This window comes from Nothoprocta perdicaria, unplaced genomic scaffold (assembly GCF_003342845.1).
Source record: "Nothoprocta perdicaria isolate Ctin4 unplaced genomic scaffold, notPer1 scaffold_185, whole genome shotgun sequence".
Taxonomy (NCBI): Eukaryota; Metazoa; Chordata; class Aves; order Tinamiformes; family Tinamidae; genus Nothoprocta; species Nothoprocta perdicaria.
In genome coordinates this window covers 128376-146654 of record NW_020455038.1, presented here as the reverse complement: position 1 = coordinate 146654, position 18279 = coordinate 128376, and the positions used below count along the sequence as shown (strand labels likewise).

The following is an 18279-nucleotide window of genomic DNA, read 5'->3' as shown; positions in this document are numbered from 1 at the left end:
CATGTTTTGAAGTACAGTTTATTTCCTTTGAAGATGGCTTTACTTTCACAAAAGTTTCTTAGGAAAATTCTGGGATTGGGATGTTTAGACARCCTTTGAAACAGCATTCTTCTGAAGACAATCAACACAGCGTTAAATGGGTACAGTTGAGATGTTTATGTTTTAGGCTGGTTTTAGAACCATGAAAGCCTATCATACCCCCCTTTCTGGCTGCATAAGCTATGTTAAAGCACGCGCACACACACACACCTCGCCCTTATTGCATTTTGAATGTGGCCTCTGCTGCTAAGTCATCCATTCCATGGTAAATAGCAAGCCCTCTATCTATGCGTAATGTGAGCCCTCAGCCTCACACTACTCCTGAATACAATCACAGGGAAAGAAATACTAGAAGCAGTTCAGGCAACTAGAACATTAAATTTCATTATTTCATTATATAAACTTTGCCAAAAGCATTGGAATTTAGTAGCTACTATGTTTAAGTATTTGTTTAACCATCTAAGTTCCTGTAGATGCACAAGAAATGCATTCTAATATTAACAAGTGAACCTGAGCTGAGGCACAACCTTAATAAACTGGCCATTAAGGGCAACACTACCACTAAAATACTTTAAGTTCAGCTTGCCTTTTTGAAAAAAATCTGCTACATTGCACAGGTTTAGTTTTTTCATAGTGACCTGATATTCAGATAGATGCTTAACTACAGCATTCGAAGTCAGTAAAATCTAGAATCTGAAATAGTCTTGCCACTTCAAAATTAGTGACTAGTATCCTCTCAGTTAAATTTATTTCTGGGAAAGTTTAGCAGAAAACATAAAGTGGCACTGAAACCTAGAATACCACACCAGGCTTATATAAGCAACTGGACCAGCTCTCATACCATACATAGAATTTCAGTTTCCTCCACCAGTCACTCCAATACAACAGCACTGYACTAAATGCTTGCAAGTGGATGAGGGCAATGAAATTGCTTTTAGTCATACCGAGATATTTTAAATTAGCCCTGCAAAAACTAATTTTATGCCCCAGCACCTGCTAAAGAAATAGAATCCACAATTTTTCACTCCATAAAGGTAAATATCTCCCTCTGCTTGAGGAACACTAAAAATGCATTAACCTGTAGTCACTGTTCTGCAGTGCTCTGGAAGTGACATTAATTGCTACCACAAAGCTGTCACAGTAGTTTTATTCAGACATCCCAAGCTCCTGTCTCCTCCAATCCTTATTCTGAAAAGATATTTTAATAATTTTAATATTGCAGCTTGGTATTCATACAACTCCATCGTACCTTGAAGAGAGCCTGCAACRTCAAGTGAGTGATAGTAAGACATAGCAAAAAATTCTAAAACATGTAGTTACAGACACACAGCATGCAAATATTGCTGGATTGAGGCATCAAGGACCAACCTTGTATATTGTATAAGGACCAACCCTTGAAAGATGCAAATCTCAAGTTAAGTTGTACAGATCATTTCCAACCCTACAAGCCCCATTCTCCCCTACCCATGACAAAAACGGAGCTGCATTGCACTTTAATTGCACAAATACACTTAAATATTAAAACAGAAAAAGCAATTCTACATAAAGAATGGAAAACAAGCATTTACATAATACATCTGTAAGATACACAGACTACTTATATTCCAGCTGTCTACACAAATATCCCAAAGACTGATATTAGAACTCTCACTTTTAATAATAAAAATATTCAATTTTTCAGGTTCCTCCAGAACTGGTAATTTGAAAAAAATCCTTCCTCAGAAGTCAACATTCATGTCATCTTTGGGGCAAAGCAGGAAAGAATTTACTTTTCACCCCGGGGAAAAGGAAAAAAAAAGCACTGGCCATCACTACTAGCATTCAGGGGAGAAAGGAGCACTTCTCAAGAAACTGTATTTTTCCCCCCTACTTCCTCCCTTCAGGAAGGGCATACTCTGCTATCCCACCAGGACAGTCACCCAAGGATAGTCCACACTACCAAATTAGACACTGATCAATTGAGGAAAGAGTTCATTTGCAAAACTATCCTCCCAAGTACGGTCACTGTCAAGTGGAGAGGACATGTCACTGAAGGGTGATGGGGATCCTTCATATCCAGAGTCACTACAGGCATCCAACAGGTAACTTGAGGCTGCAAGGCTGGGATGGGAGGAAAACAGATGACAGATGCCCAGTTCAGGCATGAAGCCGTCTACAGGTTCCTCCTTCACAGACACAGAGGTCTCAGGAATAGCTTTATCTTCAGATTGGGAGAGAGATACTTCCTCTATTTTCACTAGCATATTAGCTTGATTGTCTATTTTAACAGGAATCTCCATTTTAACAGGAATCTCTAATATTAGGGGCTTTGTGTATACATGATCAAACCTTATCAGTTCATTAATGGCCTCCAACTTAGCTGATGGGGACCCCAAAGATGGAGAAGGGGAGGTTGGTACGGAATTTGTTTCTCTGCAGATATCTTCCTCCAGCTTTTCCAGGCATGTAGACTCTGAATCAGCATATTTGAGAAACATCTCTGGGTCCAAACCATCCAGAAAGCCCAACAGGAGATCAGACTGGAGAATGAAATACTGATTTAGAAAAACAGCTTCCTACTGTTACCAGAAAATATCTCGTTTTGGCACCTAAACTCACTTACCTGGAAGTTAAGGTATATAATAAAAAGCAGAAAACAAATTCACCAAAAATATGGCTACCAAAACACACTTGTAGTAATTACATATCTTTCAGAATTTCTTAGTCTATTAACTTTAGCAGTGGCACTGGACATCCTCACAGAGGTTGTGTTGGATTTGATGTTCAAAACCTTTATTTGTTCCTTGAGATCTTGGACTTATCACGTACAAACACCACACTCACTTAGTAGCTCCACAGAGCAAGTGGCAGCAATTGTCTTAGGCAGATTTGCCCATGACCAGAGGTTTGCTATAGATCAAACCAATCCAAGTATTAAACAGCCTGTCCTAAGTTTCCTGAACATCAATAACATGGGACACTAAATACTAACAGCTTTGCAAAGCCTCTCTACATCTGTATCAATCTATAGTAACAATAAAGATACAGCATGTTTTCACATTTGTCTTTTTCTCTCCTGCAAAAGCTAGGAATATTTCTAAGACTTCATGGAAACAGGAGCTAAACCTGCATGAACTTACCCACTCACTAAGATTTACATCTGGCTGTCTTAGACCACACACACAGCAGGAAAAGGGGCAGGGGGGAAACAGAGTGGAGATACTATTAGCCATGAACACAATCAGTGTTAAAACAAGATTTCTGCTACTTATAAATCCAAAATGGTTCTAAAGTTCACAGACATTTCAGACAGTGCAGATGCTCACCTCAGAGTCTGAAGAATCATTGCCATCAGAATCCATGTGGAAGCTGTCAGAACTGGTGACTGCTGGGCCTGTACCTGCTGCAGAGGAACACGTAGTCTGAGTGCTGCGGACTCAGCGGACCCGGTCACCAACTTGATCTCATCCACCTGAGATTCCTTCAACACCTGTCCAAAACAAGATGCCCAGTCAGTCCCTACAGATACTCCAACTTGCAGCACAGCCTCTTAAATATCACACTGTCACTGCAAAGACTTCCAACACTAAAATCTCTACTTGCTCTGGCAGGAATTCATGGCAGAGGAAACAAAACCATTCAAAAAACTAGCTCAAACCTCTTTGCATTCCCTTAAGGATTTGCAAGTACAAATTTTATACTGCTCATCAGTGACAGCCTGACCTCCCACCATCTCTTCTTCACTAGGGGATAAAATCAAAATAGTCATTTCTTTACTTCAAGAAGAGTAGGCTACTTAGGTGGCTAGCTAGAGCTGTGCCACGTAAAACTGCCATGCTGTCAGGAGCTGCCTTTGACRTGCGTGCTCCCATGTAGCCAGCAAAAAAGCCTTTACCTGAAGGGGAGCAAGCACCTTTCTGAATAGAGAAACCTCACTCAGGACATGCCCTCATGGGCACCTGTGGCCCCAGGGGATTTTGTGCTGCCTCAGCCCATACTGCACTCCTTGCAGAGCGCCAAAGCCTTGCCAAGGCCTGCTAGGACACTGGAGCTCACCTGGGGCTTGCTCTGGCTCTCTGCCTTCAGCGCATCCAAGCCCAGGCGGCAGCGAAGCTCCTGGTTCTCCAGGGAAAGACCGCACATCTTCTCCCGCAGGAGCTGATTTTCCAGCAGCAGCTTCTGATTCTGCAGAGATCCAAGCATAGTGGTATCACGGGGGGCCAAGGCACCCGCTGCCTCTCCCCGCCGGGCCATACTCACCTCCTCCTCAAGCTCCAGCACCTGCTGCTCCAGCTCCGACATCCGCGCCTTCTTCCTGTCGCGCGCGCTCTGGGCCGCCACGCGGTTCTTCAGCTTCCTGCGGACGCCGCCGCTGTCATCAGGCCCCGTCCCACCTACCCCCTCCCGTCCGCGGCTCCCACCGGCCCCGTCCCGCCCGCACCACCAGTACCCCGCGTTCACCTTCGCAGCGCCTTCTCCTCCGGACTCAGATGGGTGAGGCGCTGCCGCTTGCGCGCCGGCTGCGTCGCCTCCGCGCCCGAGGCCGCCCCTGCCGGGAGCRCAACAGAGAGCGAATGGCCGGGCGCGGGACCCGCAGGCTCGGGCGCCTGGCCAGGCAGGAGCAGTAGCCGCGGGGCCGCGGCGCCGGGCAGCGCGACCATGGCGAGGCAGCGCGGACGAGACAGGGCGACGCGACCACCCAGCGAAGCGGCCCACAGGCTCTAGGCACCTCCCGTCCCTCCCGCTTTCTACCATCGTGGCTCTTCCCCATTGGGCGTCGCGGCATGACGGTAAGGCCAATCTGGTCTCTGATTGGCCAGGGCTGAAAGTGGGCGGGTGGAGCGGGAGGAAATTGCATCAGCTGGAGRGGGCTGGGGCTGTTGCTGTTGTGGCGGTGTGTGACTACGTGGCGCGGCCGGTGGGCCCGGCCCGGCCCGAGGGGGCAGCGTGGAGCTCTCATGGCCTTGCTTAGCCTGGTACGGCTCGACCTGGCCCTAGTCGAGGGGAATACGCGGCCTTTCTGGCCCGTTCCGACTTAGCTGGAGTGGGAGCGTGGAGTTTTCACAGCTCGGCCTGGCCCAGCCCGAGAGAGGGCACAGGGTTTTGGTGGCCTGGCCTGGCCTGAGTGGAGGTGTGACCTCGTAGCATACAGCTCGTGGGCCCCCAGCTGCAGCCCAGGCCTGCATGGGGCTCACCACAGTGCAGTATTGTTGGGGAGTAGAGAGCAGGCACGATGAAAGCTGGATGCTAGTCAAGCTGTGTGTTGGTATCTCTGTAGTGTGGAGTCTCCAAAACAGCGCTCCCAGAAGGTGAATGACACCAGGAATAGAGCACAGGATGGCATGGGGCAAGGTCTTGCCATGACTGTTGTGGCAGTCAGGGGCAAAGCTGGGAGCTGAAAAGAGGTTGGTGATGGGCAAGCATGACTGCTGCAGACCACAGAAAAATTTTCAGGYAATGTATTTGGCTTCAACATGTTTCTCAGCAGTAGCCATGCAGGTCTTTACTGTCTGGTAAGTGGAAAATACACCTTCAAGAATGTCTAATGAAGGACATTGACATATCAGAGGCTAAATGACTCATGTCAAGTCTGAGATATCTTGAGCCCCGGCAAGGAAAGACTCAGATAAAAGCCCATGCAATACCTAGCCCATTGAAATGTAGCTGTTGAGCAAGATGCAAGCAGTAATATAGAACCACCTGGCCACTGAGTTCATTTTTAAATGTCAACTTTATCTTGGAAGTCCATTTGCACAGTGAATTAAAAATAGTTAAAATGTTAATCAGGAAAGGAAAGATATTAGCTTTGAACTTTACGAGTTCAAATGCATTGGTGTGCTTGTTTGGTGTTACTACCAGATTTTCATGATATGGAGAACAAATGCAGCACTTGTAAGGTTTTTTTTTACTTCTTAGTCACTGCAGCATGACATTTCACTAAGGGTTGAAAGTTCCCCTTTCTAATTTGATACTTTTGTGAAAAAAATATGACAACTTTTGATAGGGCTTTTTTTTTCCCTGAATGCAAAGAAGTTGCTTGTTCTGGTCCTGCAAGCCCTCTCGGGTACCAGTCATGAAAAGCTATATGCTTCTCCTTTGTATGTCCCTGTCTGATTATTATTGCTATTTCTTCATATTTCTATAATTATAATTCAATTACCAAATGTAATGTTTTTTTTTTAACAAAATGCAGATCAGTATTAATATCCCCCTTTTTTTTTTCTGATTTTAAACATATCAAATATTGAGGTAGCTCTTTTTTTAAAACAAGCGTTTTGAGCTATTACAGCCATCAGGCTGCCCCAGCTCTTGCAGAGACATATACAATAGTAATGGTATGCACAACACTTCAGCATATCAGTACCAGGCACAGATGTGCTATTGACACTAATTATGTTCATTCTTAGTGAATATAATAATGGTAGACATAAGCACAAATTATGTTCATTCTTAGTGAATATAATAATGGTAAGCATAAGCACAGCTTAGTGTTAGTTGCTGATAGCTGGCAAAAAAAGATATGAGACCCTGTGCTCTAGTCTTACTGAATATTTGTAGCAATATTACTAAGGCTAGCTGTGATGCAATTACAGAGAGTGAGAATGTATTCAGACTTAAAAATATGTTACTATCACTAGACTGCATAGTCTTTGATTAAATATGCCTTTAAGTCACTGGATGAAATTTGCAGAAAACTAAAGCATGATAAGGTTGCTCTTGGGCTAAAACATCCTTTCACAAAGCTTTGCAGGGTTTTGAGTTCAATTGTATCACTTTTGGAAAAACGTGCAGTTCGTGCATTCCTTCCTTTACATATTTATTTATTCCTTATTTTTCCCCACTCATTTGGATTCAAGCCTGTGAGCAATATGCTCAAATTATTCAAAAGAGCTTAAAGAACTTCAGCCTTGCAAAACTTCAGCCTTGCAGATATGCTGACAAGGATATTRTTGGTGGTCTAAACAGAGACGATGTGCCCAACAGAACATTTTTGATCCTGCTGAAATACATTTTTTTCCTCCCCTCCCACCCCCGGTATGTTCTAGATGGCCAACCCACAAAAGGAAATAGCTTTATTTAGCGAAGGTGGAGAGACTTTGTCATTGTGTAATGTCAGATAAGGAGAAATACTTGAATATTAACAACATGAAAAAGAGGGGAATAGACAAAGGAGAAAAGGTGGAATAAGAAGGTATAAAGAAAAAAAAAATAACGAGAGGAGAATCAAGGGCATAGCTTGAGAAACAGATTGTTTGTCCCATGTGCATCTGAAACCTAGAACTTGTAAAATGACTTAGGGCTTCAGGTAACAACAGCTGGAGTATTCCCAGGTTTGTCTCAGTAACTCATGAAATGAGAAAGGGGGTTGTGTTGTAGCCTAAAATGAGATTATACCAAATCTGTAATATTTTCAATAATCTTGTATTTATTTTACTCATTTTAAAATGTTGTCTCTGAATATTCTGGTTCTCTCAGTCTTCAGGTGGAAACTAACCAGGACCTTGCAGTAAGATATTCGAACTAACCTTGTTGCGTCACAGATACTTTGGCAGCAAAATCATCTGCCTTATGCTTTCTAAAATTTTGTAAGAGATTTTTTTGTTAGGGCATACAAGGCAGCAGATTTATGGTAACCTAATTATACATAGTCTCTTTTTGGAGTAGTTAGAGTAATTTTTAGAACAAATTTTAGAACCTATATAAGTAGTTCAGAAGCGTCATTACAACTTATATGGGATATTCTTGTCATGTGTGTAATTTTGTGACAATTGCAATTTTTGTCAAATCAGTATTTTTTTTCCACATAAAATTGGTATGTTTATTAACTAGCAGAGGTTTCTTTATAGAACTGTTAATCCTTGCTAACCCCTGTTCTGCTCAAGGATGCCTCCGCCTACCCTAGACACAATGCTGTTTGTGAAGACAAAGCCAAAGACAAGGAAATTACAGTATTTTGAGATAAAGATTTCTTGATGGGGTTTGTGCTGGCAGACTTATAACTGAATTTCTTTTGCAGATTCAAGGAGTGGAGTACACTACTCACAGGAACTAAAAAGAAGGTAAACTATTCACAGCCCAGCAAATGAAAAGGCATGCTTCCCTGCAACTGTGTGCTGCTACTTCTGTAAAAATGCATGACAAAATATAACTCAAACAAGATGTCTGTGCTACTTTGTGATCCGAAACRTTACTGGAAAATTCTGCAAATATTTGACATTTAAACAGATCTGTGTACATAGTGACTGGATTCCTTTGGCGGGATTTGTGTTATGTCTGCTGCACCTGGGAATCAAACAGCAGTGGACCAGCTGTCCGGGAGTCTAGGCTCAGGTTAGGGAAACTGACTGATAGGTTCCCCAGGCATCTGATATATGAAGAAATTCCACCAATGTGGGAGAAATTGTGGTTGTTAAGAGTTTCACTTGCTCTGTAGCCCTTCTTTGTTGTTCTGTCTTCTGTCTCCAACTAGCTTGCGTAGTGCTGAACCCATCCTGTTCCTCCACTGCTCCTCTGTCCTTGATTTTACTTCATTGAATGGATTCCCTTTCCGTTTAAAAGGTCTGTCTGATGGTGTTTCTGGTATCTGAGTGTGACCTGAGTGACTGAAGAATTTCTTTTCGTGCTCTAGTCCTACGTTAGCTCTTTGGCTGCTTTATATCTAGCTTGGTCCACAGGCCTAGTGCAAAGTTCTCCTGATAGAAGTGAAGGGAAAATGTGCATCTGAGAGATGTTCTGAAAAATCCATGTTTTATCGCTTTCAAATGTGATTAAAGTTGGCAACCCTAGAGGATGGAGTTGTGTGTCATGAGTTCTGCTTTTAGGTGCGGTGTTCCAGGAGAGGTATTCTGTCTACCTCTGCATAATGATGCCTAGAGATACCTTGTTGCTGATAGTCACAAGAAAAAGGTGATGGGGCTACCTACGAGCAGTCATCTGCACTTGGTTAAAATCATGCTCTGAGTACATCTTTGGGCAGGGAAATTTCACCTGCTTTGGGATGATGTTACAGAATGCACTTGGGTAATACTGGAGAAACTGAACTTGCTGTTGAGTGATTGCAGCGCACTGTCAGCCTGTTCTGATTTTCTGCAAATATTTAATATGTTGAGCCACCTCTGTAAGGAAAATAATCAATTGTTGAAATCTCACATGCCTAAAAGCTCATGTTCCAGTAAGTTTTCCTGTTTGCACATCCTGTTCCAGAGTTGGAAACTCTTCTTGCAAAATACTGTGGGAGGTAAACAACTGTGCTTAGGAAAGCTTGATGACTACTTCCTACTGGCAAAAGCCAGCTCTTCTTTGGAATAGTGCCAGCTTTTTAAAATAACTAACTCATACTTTTTAGCAGCTCCCCATAGGCTTTGGAATTCTCTTACAGGTTCAGAGGCTCTGAAAGTATTGGCATCTTTCTTATTATGTAATTTTAAAACAGTTCCTTTTTATTTATATATATTTTCCCACAGATTCCTGCAGCCAGCTTGGAGAAAGTTACTAGGAAATGGCAATGTTCTATCTCAACCAATTTCAGATTGACCCAATATGTGAAGGCTATTGCCAGAATCATCTGTCTCTTTCCTTACTCATTTTTGCTTTGCTGAACAATCTGTGGATTCAAGATAATAGGATAATAGTCTATGTTCACAGAGGAACAAATCTGAAAGGTTTTTTATTTTCCCTTAGCTGCACTTGATCTTAATTGTATTTATTTATTATGATATTAACATATTAGGGGACTTAAGCCCTTTGTGTACTAATTAAATAAATTATATGCCATTCCTTCTGTGTTGAAAGTGGGCTGCTTTAAGATCATTAATTGAAGTCCCTGTCAGAGCTCATAACTCAGATAAGTCTTTATCATAATAGATAAGATGAAATAGAAGAAATAGTTGCTTAACTCACTTTTTGTACTTTTTGTGAATTAATCAGCTTTTGATGTAGTAATTCTTTCATTTTAGTTGCCTTTTTTTTTTTTTTTTTTTTTTTTTTTTTTTTTTTTTTTTTTTTGGTAGTCAGAAATGGTGAAATGACTAGAATGAAATTAAATCTTTGGAAATCTATAGAGTCTAATAGAATGAGAACTTACAGAACATTGACCCAAATGCAAATAGACTGTCCTTGTTTGCTTTTTTTTCCTTAAAGCATAGAAAATTTAGCAAAACTGTTCCTGATACCCTAGTGCTCATCAGTCGACATCAAGGTTGTATTTGAATGTAATTTCCAGAAATATGCAAGGTATTATTTATTTTAGATGCTTCAGTATTATGAGAGAACAAACTGATAGCATGGCATAGTGAACACTGATACAATTAATTTGAGGATTTAATTTTATTGTAGCTAGAAGTGAGTAGTGACAATGAAAAGCCTTCTCAGGTGAGTACAAGCCCAGTGAAAGGTATTTATATCGATCTATCGAAGGGTACTAATTGCAGAATGAATGGATGTTGTTTCCAAAAACAATTTTAGAAAATTTGACTCCAATTCCTCATACTGTTTGTTCCTGTCTGTCCTTGCGGAGATTTTAGATGACAGATAAGGTAGCAACAATTTCTTAAGCTTATTCCTTAATATTCTTTTTTTTGGCAACATGATCTGCTGTATCCTTATGCTTGGTGGAGGCACCATGCTCACCTGTACTGTGTTGCAACTGTCATGTAAACTTCCACATTATATTGGTTGATAGGTTGCCAGAAGAAAAGGATCCAGTTTACGTGAGGTTATTTTTAGGATAGTTTATCACACGCTAGTTTTGCAGGCCTGATTCTGTATTTTCCCTTCTGTARACAGTACAGAGATATCAAAGAGCTCCCACATTAGAATGTTATCCCTTCACACACATTTAAATGACTGCACATTGTTCCAGACACTGGAAACCTTGACTTTTAAAACATTAACAGAACATTTGTTTAAAAAATATTTTTATATATGAAGTTGTCATGGTTAGTCTGTTGGTTAGGTTAGTTTCAGCTGGTTCAAAATCATTTGAGTAAATTGTGTTTACAGTTTTTAACTTTAAATAGCAAAGTACAAACACACAGTTGGATGATACTGTTTCATAATACAAATCTCCACTGGTTTTGTGACTTCGGTATTTATTTTTATTTTGAGGGGCATTTCAGTGAGCTTACTAGAGCAGTTTGTTACTTTAGTTTTTAATCTAGAATAATTGATGATAGCAATGAAAGCAAGTTTTTCATATATATGTATATATATAAACATTGTGAGTTGTCATTCTGTTCATAATTGCAATAGTAAAATTTGAGTGCATGAAAAYGAAAGGTAAATTTTATTCGAACTACACTTTCTGGAGATGTGTTTTACTGTGACATGTTTTGCCACCGGGCTGAGGAGCTCCTCTGCCTTCCCGAGACTGCGAGGTCCCCTGCTGGCTGCTGCGGTGCCGCGCACACGGCTTCTCGCTTCCTGCAAACGCAGCACCAGGCAAGATACTGTTCTTTACTGGGGAAGAAGACCCAGAAGGGCAAGATTTTGTTCCTTACTGGGGAAGAAGACCATTCTTTATCTTAAAGAACTCTGTTAGTCTAAATCAAATGCATTAAATGGATTACTGATAGGTGTAACGTGGCACTTACAAGTTTCTAACTACTTTCTCCACAGTAGTGGAGACTGCCCATTTTAAGGGAGACTTTGATCAGTTTAGGAACAGGATTGAATACAGCATCTGTAATTAGACAAGTTGGGAATTATTGACCCAAGTTCTTTCCAGGCCTGAGTCTCCTTCTTTGACTTTGTCAAACACTGCACTGTAACGTTCGGGTCATCTGGACGCAGAGCGATATGCCCCAGTTAATGGAAGCCCCTGTATACTGTGGTAAGTGAAAAGAGCAATGAGCAAGATCCAGCCCCATTTCAGGAGTGCTAAGGTATGCAGCCTGGATCCCCTGGACAGTATTCCTGCCCATCTACAGGGACGTGGGATTGCTAGTGCTTGGACTCTRAACCTCAGAGCAGCTCACAATTATGTGATTTAGAACTATTTTAATAGGCTGCAAAGCATTAATAAATGCTGCATAAAATATTTAATATTTTAGACTTTCTGGCCATTTTCTGGCCACTGTGATCATAATGTGTGAGAATGTAAGTTAAAAGTTTTATTTTCCTGTGCTGTTCTGTATGAGATTGCAGACCTTTTTTTCAGTGCTTACATTCTTCTTTTTTCACAGTAATATGGCAATCACATTTATGGAAAATAGAGCTGAGGCACATCACTTCTTTTAATGCGCCTTTAGTTGGGTTGATTAAAAGTAGCTGAAAGTAGCTGTATCAACAGATGGTGGCTTGTGTTTATTTAGCAGAGAGATGCATCAAATATMAGAATAAAAGGTTAATAGAAATGATGAGGTAATTAAAAGTTAGTGGGGCAATGCTTTTGCTCGCAAAATAAGGCTGGAAGGAATTTTCTCTGGCCATCTAATCCGAGTTTCACAGAATCACAGAATGGTTAAGGTTGGAAGGCACCTCTAGAGATCATCTAGTCCAACCTTCCTGCTCAAGCAGGGACACCCAGAGCACATGGCACAGGGTGGCATCCAGGCAGGTTTTGAAGACCTCCAGAGAAGGAGATTCCACAACCTCCCTGGGCAGCCTGTTCCAGTGCTCTGTCACCCTCACTGTAAAGAAGTTCCTCCTCACATGGAGTTTCTTGTAATAGAGATGCATACAGTTCAATTAAAAAAAAAAAATCCTTAAATCTAAATCTCATGGCTTGAGCTGAAATAGATGAAAATATAGTTTTTTGTTATTATTAATACTTTAAGGGATAAATAATTCATCATACTTGCTAGGTAAACTGCAGTAGGGATCACTTGCCACATTTAAAATGAACATTATTTTCTGCTTCAGTTTATTAAGCATTAGCTTCCAGCCACTGCATCTCAAACTCCTTTGACTGCTCTTCCTGCCGTTTCAGGCCTGAAAAGCCCATGTGTTCAGTGTTGCACCTTTAGCTGCCCCAGTACATTGAGAAAAGGTACCCAAATGGAGTTTATTCATTTCAGCCCTCTCCTTTCTTTTCACATTCCTTCAACATCCCCATCCTGCAAAAAGCAGCACATGCCGTGGCTAATCTGCTGCAGTGTGAGCACACGGCTTGTCTTGTTGCTGCCTCACAGAATGTGCAACAGCTGAGCTCCACCGAACTATCCCCTCTCCCACGGGCAGCACTTGTTCAAGTTTCTCCTCCAGTAGTCTTCATGTAATCTGTGGAAGCTTGTTCTTAATTCTTCTACTTCTCTTTTTAAATTTAGCTCAGTTTAGCGAACTGCTCAAAAGACACGTGTGTAAAGGAATATATGGACAATGAAAACACATAAACCTGATTTCCTTTCGAATCCAGGCTGAATGTATATGAAAATGTTCTGCAACACTTAAGAAGTTCAAGTTGTATTAATATACATAGCATGTATATTTATATCTTGTTAGGAAAGACTACCTCAAATTTTACAAGAAATTCATATATTCAGATCATAAATTCAAATCTAAAATCTAGTACATTCATAGCTCTTCATATGGAATATACCACACTAATTCAGTAAACAAGTTGTTCTAGAGGTTAGAAGAATTGAATATACCATCCTGATTTTATGAAATATAAAATATTGGTTAAACTCTTGATTAAAGAAGCATTTCCTTAGGTAGAGGCTTGGATTTTACCTTAAACTGCATGGTAGACAGCAAAATGACATACCAGATAACTCTAATTCTACACTGTAATTCTTAGTACTTGTTTCCTGGGTTTATCACTAATGTTATCAAGGAGTTTGCAATAAGCAATGTAAGCAATAAAGGAGTTTGCACATTTTTAACTTTTTTTTGTAATGGTTAAACTCACATACACATTTATTTACTTGCTGCTCTGGAGATAATTACTTAAAATACAAGCATAGTTAAGAAAAGCTTCACATTAATTACATGGAATACTGTTTGAATGGATTGCTATGTAAGTGTAAAACTAACAGCAAATAAACCRTTCTCTCTCCAGGAGAACTGAAGCACCTCGGTTTCTGAGATATTTTCCTATTGCCATAGTCCCAATTTCCCTCCTGTCCTTTTTGGATACTGCTGCAGTACCCAACCACTTCAGAGCTTCTGGTTTTCAAAAATTTGCAAGGCTGTACTACTATCTTGGGACCTCTGTTCTGCCTCTAAGCTTAGTTTAAATTAGCTAGTAGGTTCAGAAGAAAGGGGCTGTGTTGCCGACGGGGGTCGGCAAGCCTCATTCGCTAGCTGGACTGACCTGGGGTTGTCCTCACCCCAGGGCCCTGGAGCACAGTTATCACTATGGGGGATGCGGCAAAATGGCGATTATTGCGCAGTTCAGTCTGCCTATATACTCCAGCTGAATGCGGAAACTCACCTACTGCCCAATCGGGAGACTAATTTCTACTTTTCGCCTTGTATGGCATGGGGTTATCAGTAAACTGCATAAATTAATTACGCTCCTAACTCCCGTGACATCGCGAGATCTTCCGAGCGCCATGCCCTAAGCTCTATGCCCTATGCTATACTATATCATCTACTTTCGCTAAGCTCTCTAACTTATTAAGCCCTAAAAACACAAAAACGCCTACAGGGCTGACGGACAGATAGCACGTACTTAATGTCATTATGAAATGAGGCTAAAAGAGGCTCTGGAAGAGATTCTCCAGTGTGATGTATTTGTGGTTGACTGCACAGTTGAGACAGAAAAGAGCCTTAAAGCCAAATGAATTTTCAATTAGAGAGAGGGCAAGAGCAGGGAAGCTGTGTTCCTGGTGATAATTGCTGATCCCACTGCAAGCGAATTCTCATTTTGATTTCCTCTTGCCTGGTGTGCAGAGTCATACTCCCTGCGCTATATTCCAGTTCTGCTGTCAGTACAAAACTGACAAAACAAAAATTTTGTCTTTGAATTTTTCTGTAACATTCACCATGGTAATACGTGGGTATTTCACTAAAATTGTTTTGTCTGAAAAGCAGCTGGTGGGGATGGCTCTATAATATCCATTCTTAGCAAGAAAAGGACATAGGTATCTTAGTGTCGAAAGCACCAACTATTGTTGACTGCCTTCTGTGAGATGCCTGAAACATACTTTCTCAGACCATCTGGCATTATAATATTATCACTTCATTATGTTCAAATCACTACAATAATGACTACAGTTGCAGCTATAAATGCTTGGAACTTATGTATTTCAGACTTTGGGTCTCAAGTTTGGTATGCAGAGAAAAAAAAAATCTGGAGCATTGTGCCATAGTTGAATTGATAATTCAGTTGGTATGTTTTCAGATGGAAAGGAAGCCAGCTAATAATATTTGATTGCTTTGATGATAGACACTCCATTCCCACCCTGCAAACTGCTGCCTGTATTTCTGCCTGAGCAGAGGGAATTCAGTCATCTAAGATCCAGTGCTTCATGTCACTCTGCAGGAGGGGCATAAGGCTAGTGCAAAGGTGGTTCTGCCAGGCCTGTCCTCCATGATAGCAGATACCCATAGTCTTGCCAGCTAGATTGTATTTTCAGCAATTTTGTCTTAGAATTAGGATGCTGTCCACCTAGCACATATAGCCCCATTCTTGTATTTTTCATCTGTTAGTTTCCAGATGTATTTCTGCTGGGTCTGTATTTTTAATTCTCAACATAACTGGGAGAGCCCCTCCCTGTATTCCCGAGGTACAAATGATACTTTTTTCATAACAAATGAGGCAGAGGTCTTATCTATATGTGTTTTTTTTTGGTTTTTTTTTTTTTTTTCCCTACTATGTTTCATTGATTTCCACCTATAGTGCGTTTCTCTCATGACAAAAAGCTCTATGGGGAATATGTACCTCGGTAAGAGAAGACTTTTATAGGTGACAAGGTAACTGTGGGATTGTCAGTTTGGATACTCCCTGTTTTCTTCATGTTTAAATTTGCAGTCTTGCTAATATCTCAAGCCATGATGTTTATATGATTTTTAAAGGAAACAACCTGTAGTGTTTACTGATGCCTAGCAAGGGATATTTAAGCATAACATAATAAAGCTTACACATTCACCTGTAATCTGAATCCTTGCAGTAGTGCTTTGGCATTGTCTCTGTTGACCAGCAGGGGAGGGTGTGGGGTCTTTATGTTTCACAAATAGGAATCAGGAATCCTGATTCTTGCAGGCTTTCCYAGGCCCAAAACTGTGAATTCCGTATCATTGAGTTCTTGTCCTGGTCTCTTAGGACAAAGATTTCCAACCACTTCTTGAGCTGTTTTTCCATATAGTATTTTAGCTTGCTGCTTTTAGCCTGGATCTGCTCCCTGATCCAGTTTACTACGCAGCTCCACAAAACAGCTACTTTGGCATAAATAAGGAGGCATCAGAGAAATTAAAGCAGCGGTGGGAGAAAGAGCTGCTTAAAATAAGTGCATTTACCAGAAGCGGTGAAGTTCTGCAGGTTTGGCAGGTCGCGCTCAGCACCTACCCGTGCAGTGCCATGACTCTTCTCTGGGGAGCACCTCCTCCTGGTTCTGTGAAGAGGGCTGCAGGGGCACTGCTCAGTCCATGCCTGTAAACGTGCACACAACCACAGACTTTTGGGCACCCAAACTCCCACTTTCCTTACTCCTCATCACCTCATGAGCTATTCATTGAATTTGGCATAGCTGGTAAGTCTCAACCCACAAAAAAAAAAATCAAAAATAAGCAAGAAGGAGCAAGGTACTGAGCAAGAGCTGGACCTCCTTCAGCTTTGCTTCCCCGTTTTAGAGAGCTCTGTTCAAAGAACGCAGGGCGTGCAGCACAAGTGCCTGCCACTGCTTTGTCTGGCCTGCTGAAAGGAGACGACAGAAGGTTGGAAAGTCCTGGCAGTGTTTGCTTATGATGGTGATGTTAGTGGGGAAAGATGGAGAACAAGCTGCATGTGGGGAGACTTCCTCCTTGTGCACAGGGCACAGTGACCATCTCATCACCTGTGCATAGATCTGCCCCTTGCTGCAGAGCATGAAATAGTCCAGCTGGTTCTACAAAGAGAAAATCCCATGAAAATTAACATTTTTCTGTGTTGATTATGTTGATAGCAAAACTCATATTATCCAAATACATGTCATTTGCAATGGGGGGAGTTCACTGCAATTCAGATGCAAATTCACCTTCACGATTCGCTGAAGTCTTAGTTGTGGAGCTGTTCCGTGCCTTGTGGCAGAAGCTCGGAATATGTGTTCCCATTAGCTGTCTTGACCTATCACCTTCATGTATTTTTTAACCAAAACGCAATGCCTGGGTCGCATTAAGGAATTTTTCTTTTGCCCTCGATAGGAACAAGGAGATGTAGGGAAAGAGTAGACCTACTGTAAGCCAGATGGTCGCGGATACCGACCCCTGTCCGCGAGCTGCAGCGACGGGCACCGCCAACAGCGCCAGCCTCACGCGGGCCGCCAGAAACGGGCGGGGCGTCGAGGGGCTGGGCTAAACCCGCGGCGGCGTCACGTGGCGCACATGAAAGAAGTGGGGCGGGGTTAACTAGCGAAGGCATCACGTGGAGCACATGAAAGGGCAGCCGCGGGGCGGGGCGCCGAGGGGCGGGGCTAACCCCGCGGCGACGTCACGTGGCGTACATGAAACAGGAGGGGCGGGACGAGGTGGGGCTAACCCCGCGGCGCCGTCACGTGGCGCACATGAAACAGGAGGGGCGGGGCGCCGAGGGGCGGGGCTAACCCCGCTGCGGCGTCACGTGGCGTACATGAAACAGGAGGGGCGGGGCGAGTTGGGGGTGGGGCTAACCCCGCGGCGCCGTCACGTGGCGCACATGAAAGGGGAGCGGCGCGGCGGGGCGGGGCGGCGCGGGACGGCAGCGCGGGCGGCGGCGGGCGCTGTGGCTGCCATGGGGCGCTGAGGCTCGGCGCTGCGCGGCCCCGGAGCTGGAGCCGCTCGGGAGAGATGCGCAGCGGTGGCGCGGCGCCGCTGCTCCCCGCCGCATGATGAGGGGCCGCGGGCCCGGTGCGGGGTCGGCCGTGCCGCCGCCGTCGTCGCTGCTGCTGCTCTTGGGGCTGGCGCTGGCGGCGGCGCCGGGTGCGGCGCTGGGCAAGGAGACGGCGTTCGTGGAAGTGGTGCTCTTCGAGTCCAGCCCCAGCGGCGACTACACCACTTACACCACGGGACTGCAGGGCCGCTTCTCCCGCGCGGGGGCCACGCTGAGCGCTGAGGGCGAGATCGTGCAGGTGAGCGCGGCCGCGGCGCCGGCCAAGATGGCTCCGCTGCGCCGGCACCTGGCGGCACAAAGCGGCCCACGCCGCC

General features: G+C 43.2%; 2 protein-coding genes and 1 long non-coding RNA gene across 4 annotated transcripts in view; 2 read left to right on the top strand and 1 right to left on the bottom strand.

Annotated features, from left to right (window-relative positions):
• Window positions 1-1990: 1990 nt before the first annotated feature.
• Window positions 1991-4706, bottom strand: XBP1 (X-box binding protein 1). Of its 2 annotated transcripts, none has more exons than XM_026036682.1 (5): window positions 4480-4706; window positions 4279-4375; window positions 4075-4203; window positions 3345-3508; window positions 1991-2558 (listed from the first exon to the last, which is right to left on the bottom strand). In XM_026036682.1, the coding sequence occupies exons 1-5, from the start codon at window positions 4677-4679 to the stop codon at window positions 2372-2374; spliced, it is 777 nt and encodes a 258-aa protein (XP_025892467.1). In that variant the 5' UTR covers window positions 4680-4706; the 3' UTR covers window positions 1991-2371. The 2 variants fall into 2 exon arrangements, with proteins under 2 accessions (XP_025892467.1, XP_025892468.1); XM_026036683.1 differs by having other exon boundaries at window positions 2312-2558; window positions 3345-3421; window positions 4480-4704.
• Window positions 4707-4948: 242 nt separating this feature from the next.
• LOC112945163 lies at window positions 4949-8740 on the top strand. Its single transcript, XR_003248965.1, has 2 exons — window positions 4949-4994; window positions 8036-8740. It is a non-coding gene; the product is annotated as an uncharacterized LOC112945163 (long non-coding RNA).
• A 9321-nt stretch (window positions 8741-18061) lies between these two features.
• Window positions 18062-18279, top strand: part of ZNRF3 (zinc and ring finger 3) — a 66762-nt gene continuing 66544 nt past the window's right edge. Inside the window, exon 1 of the mRNA XM_026036749.1 lies at window positions 18062-18203. The gene's annotated coding sequence lies outside the window, so the exon portion shown is untranslated. The remainder of the gene's footprint in view (window positions 18204-18279) is intronic.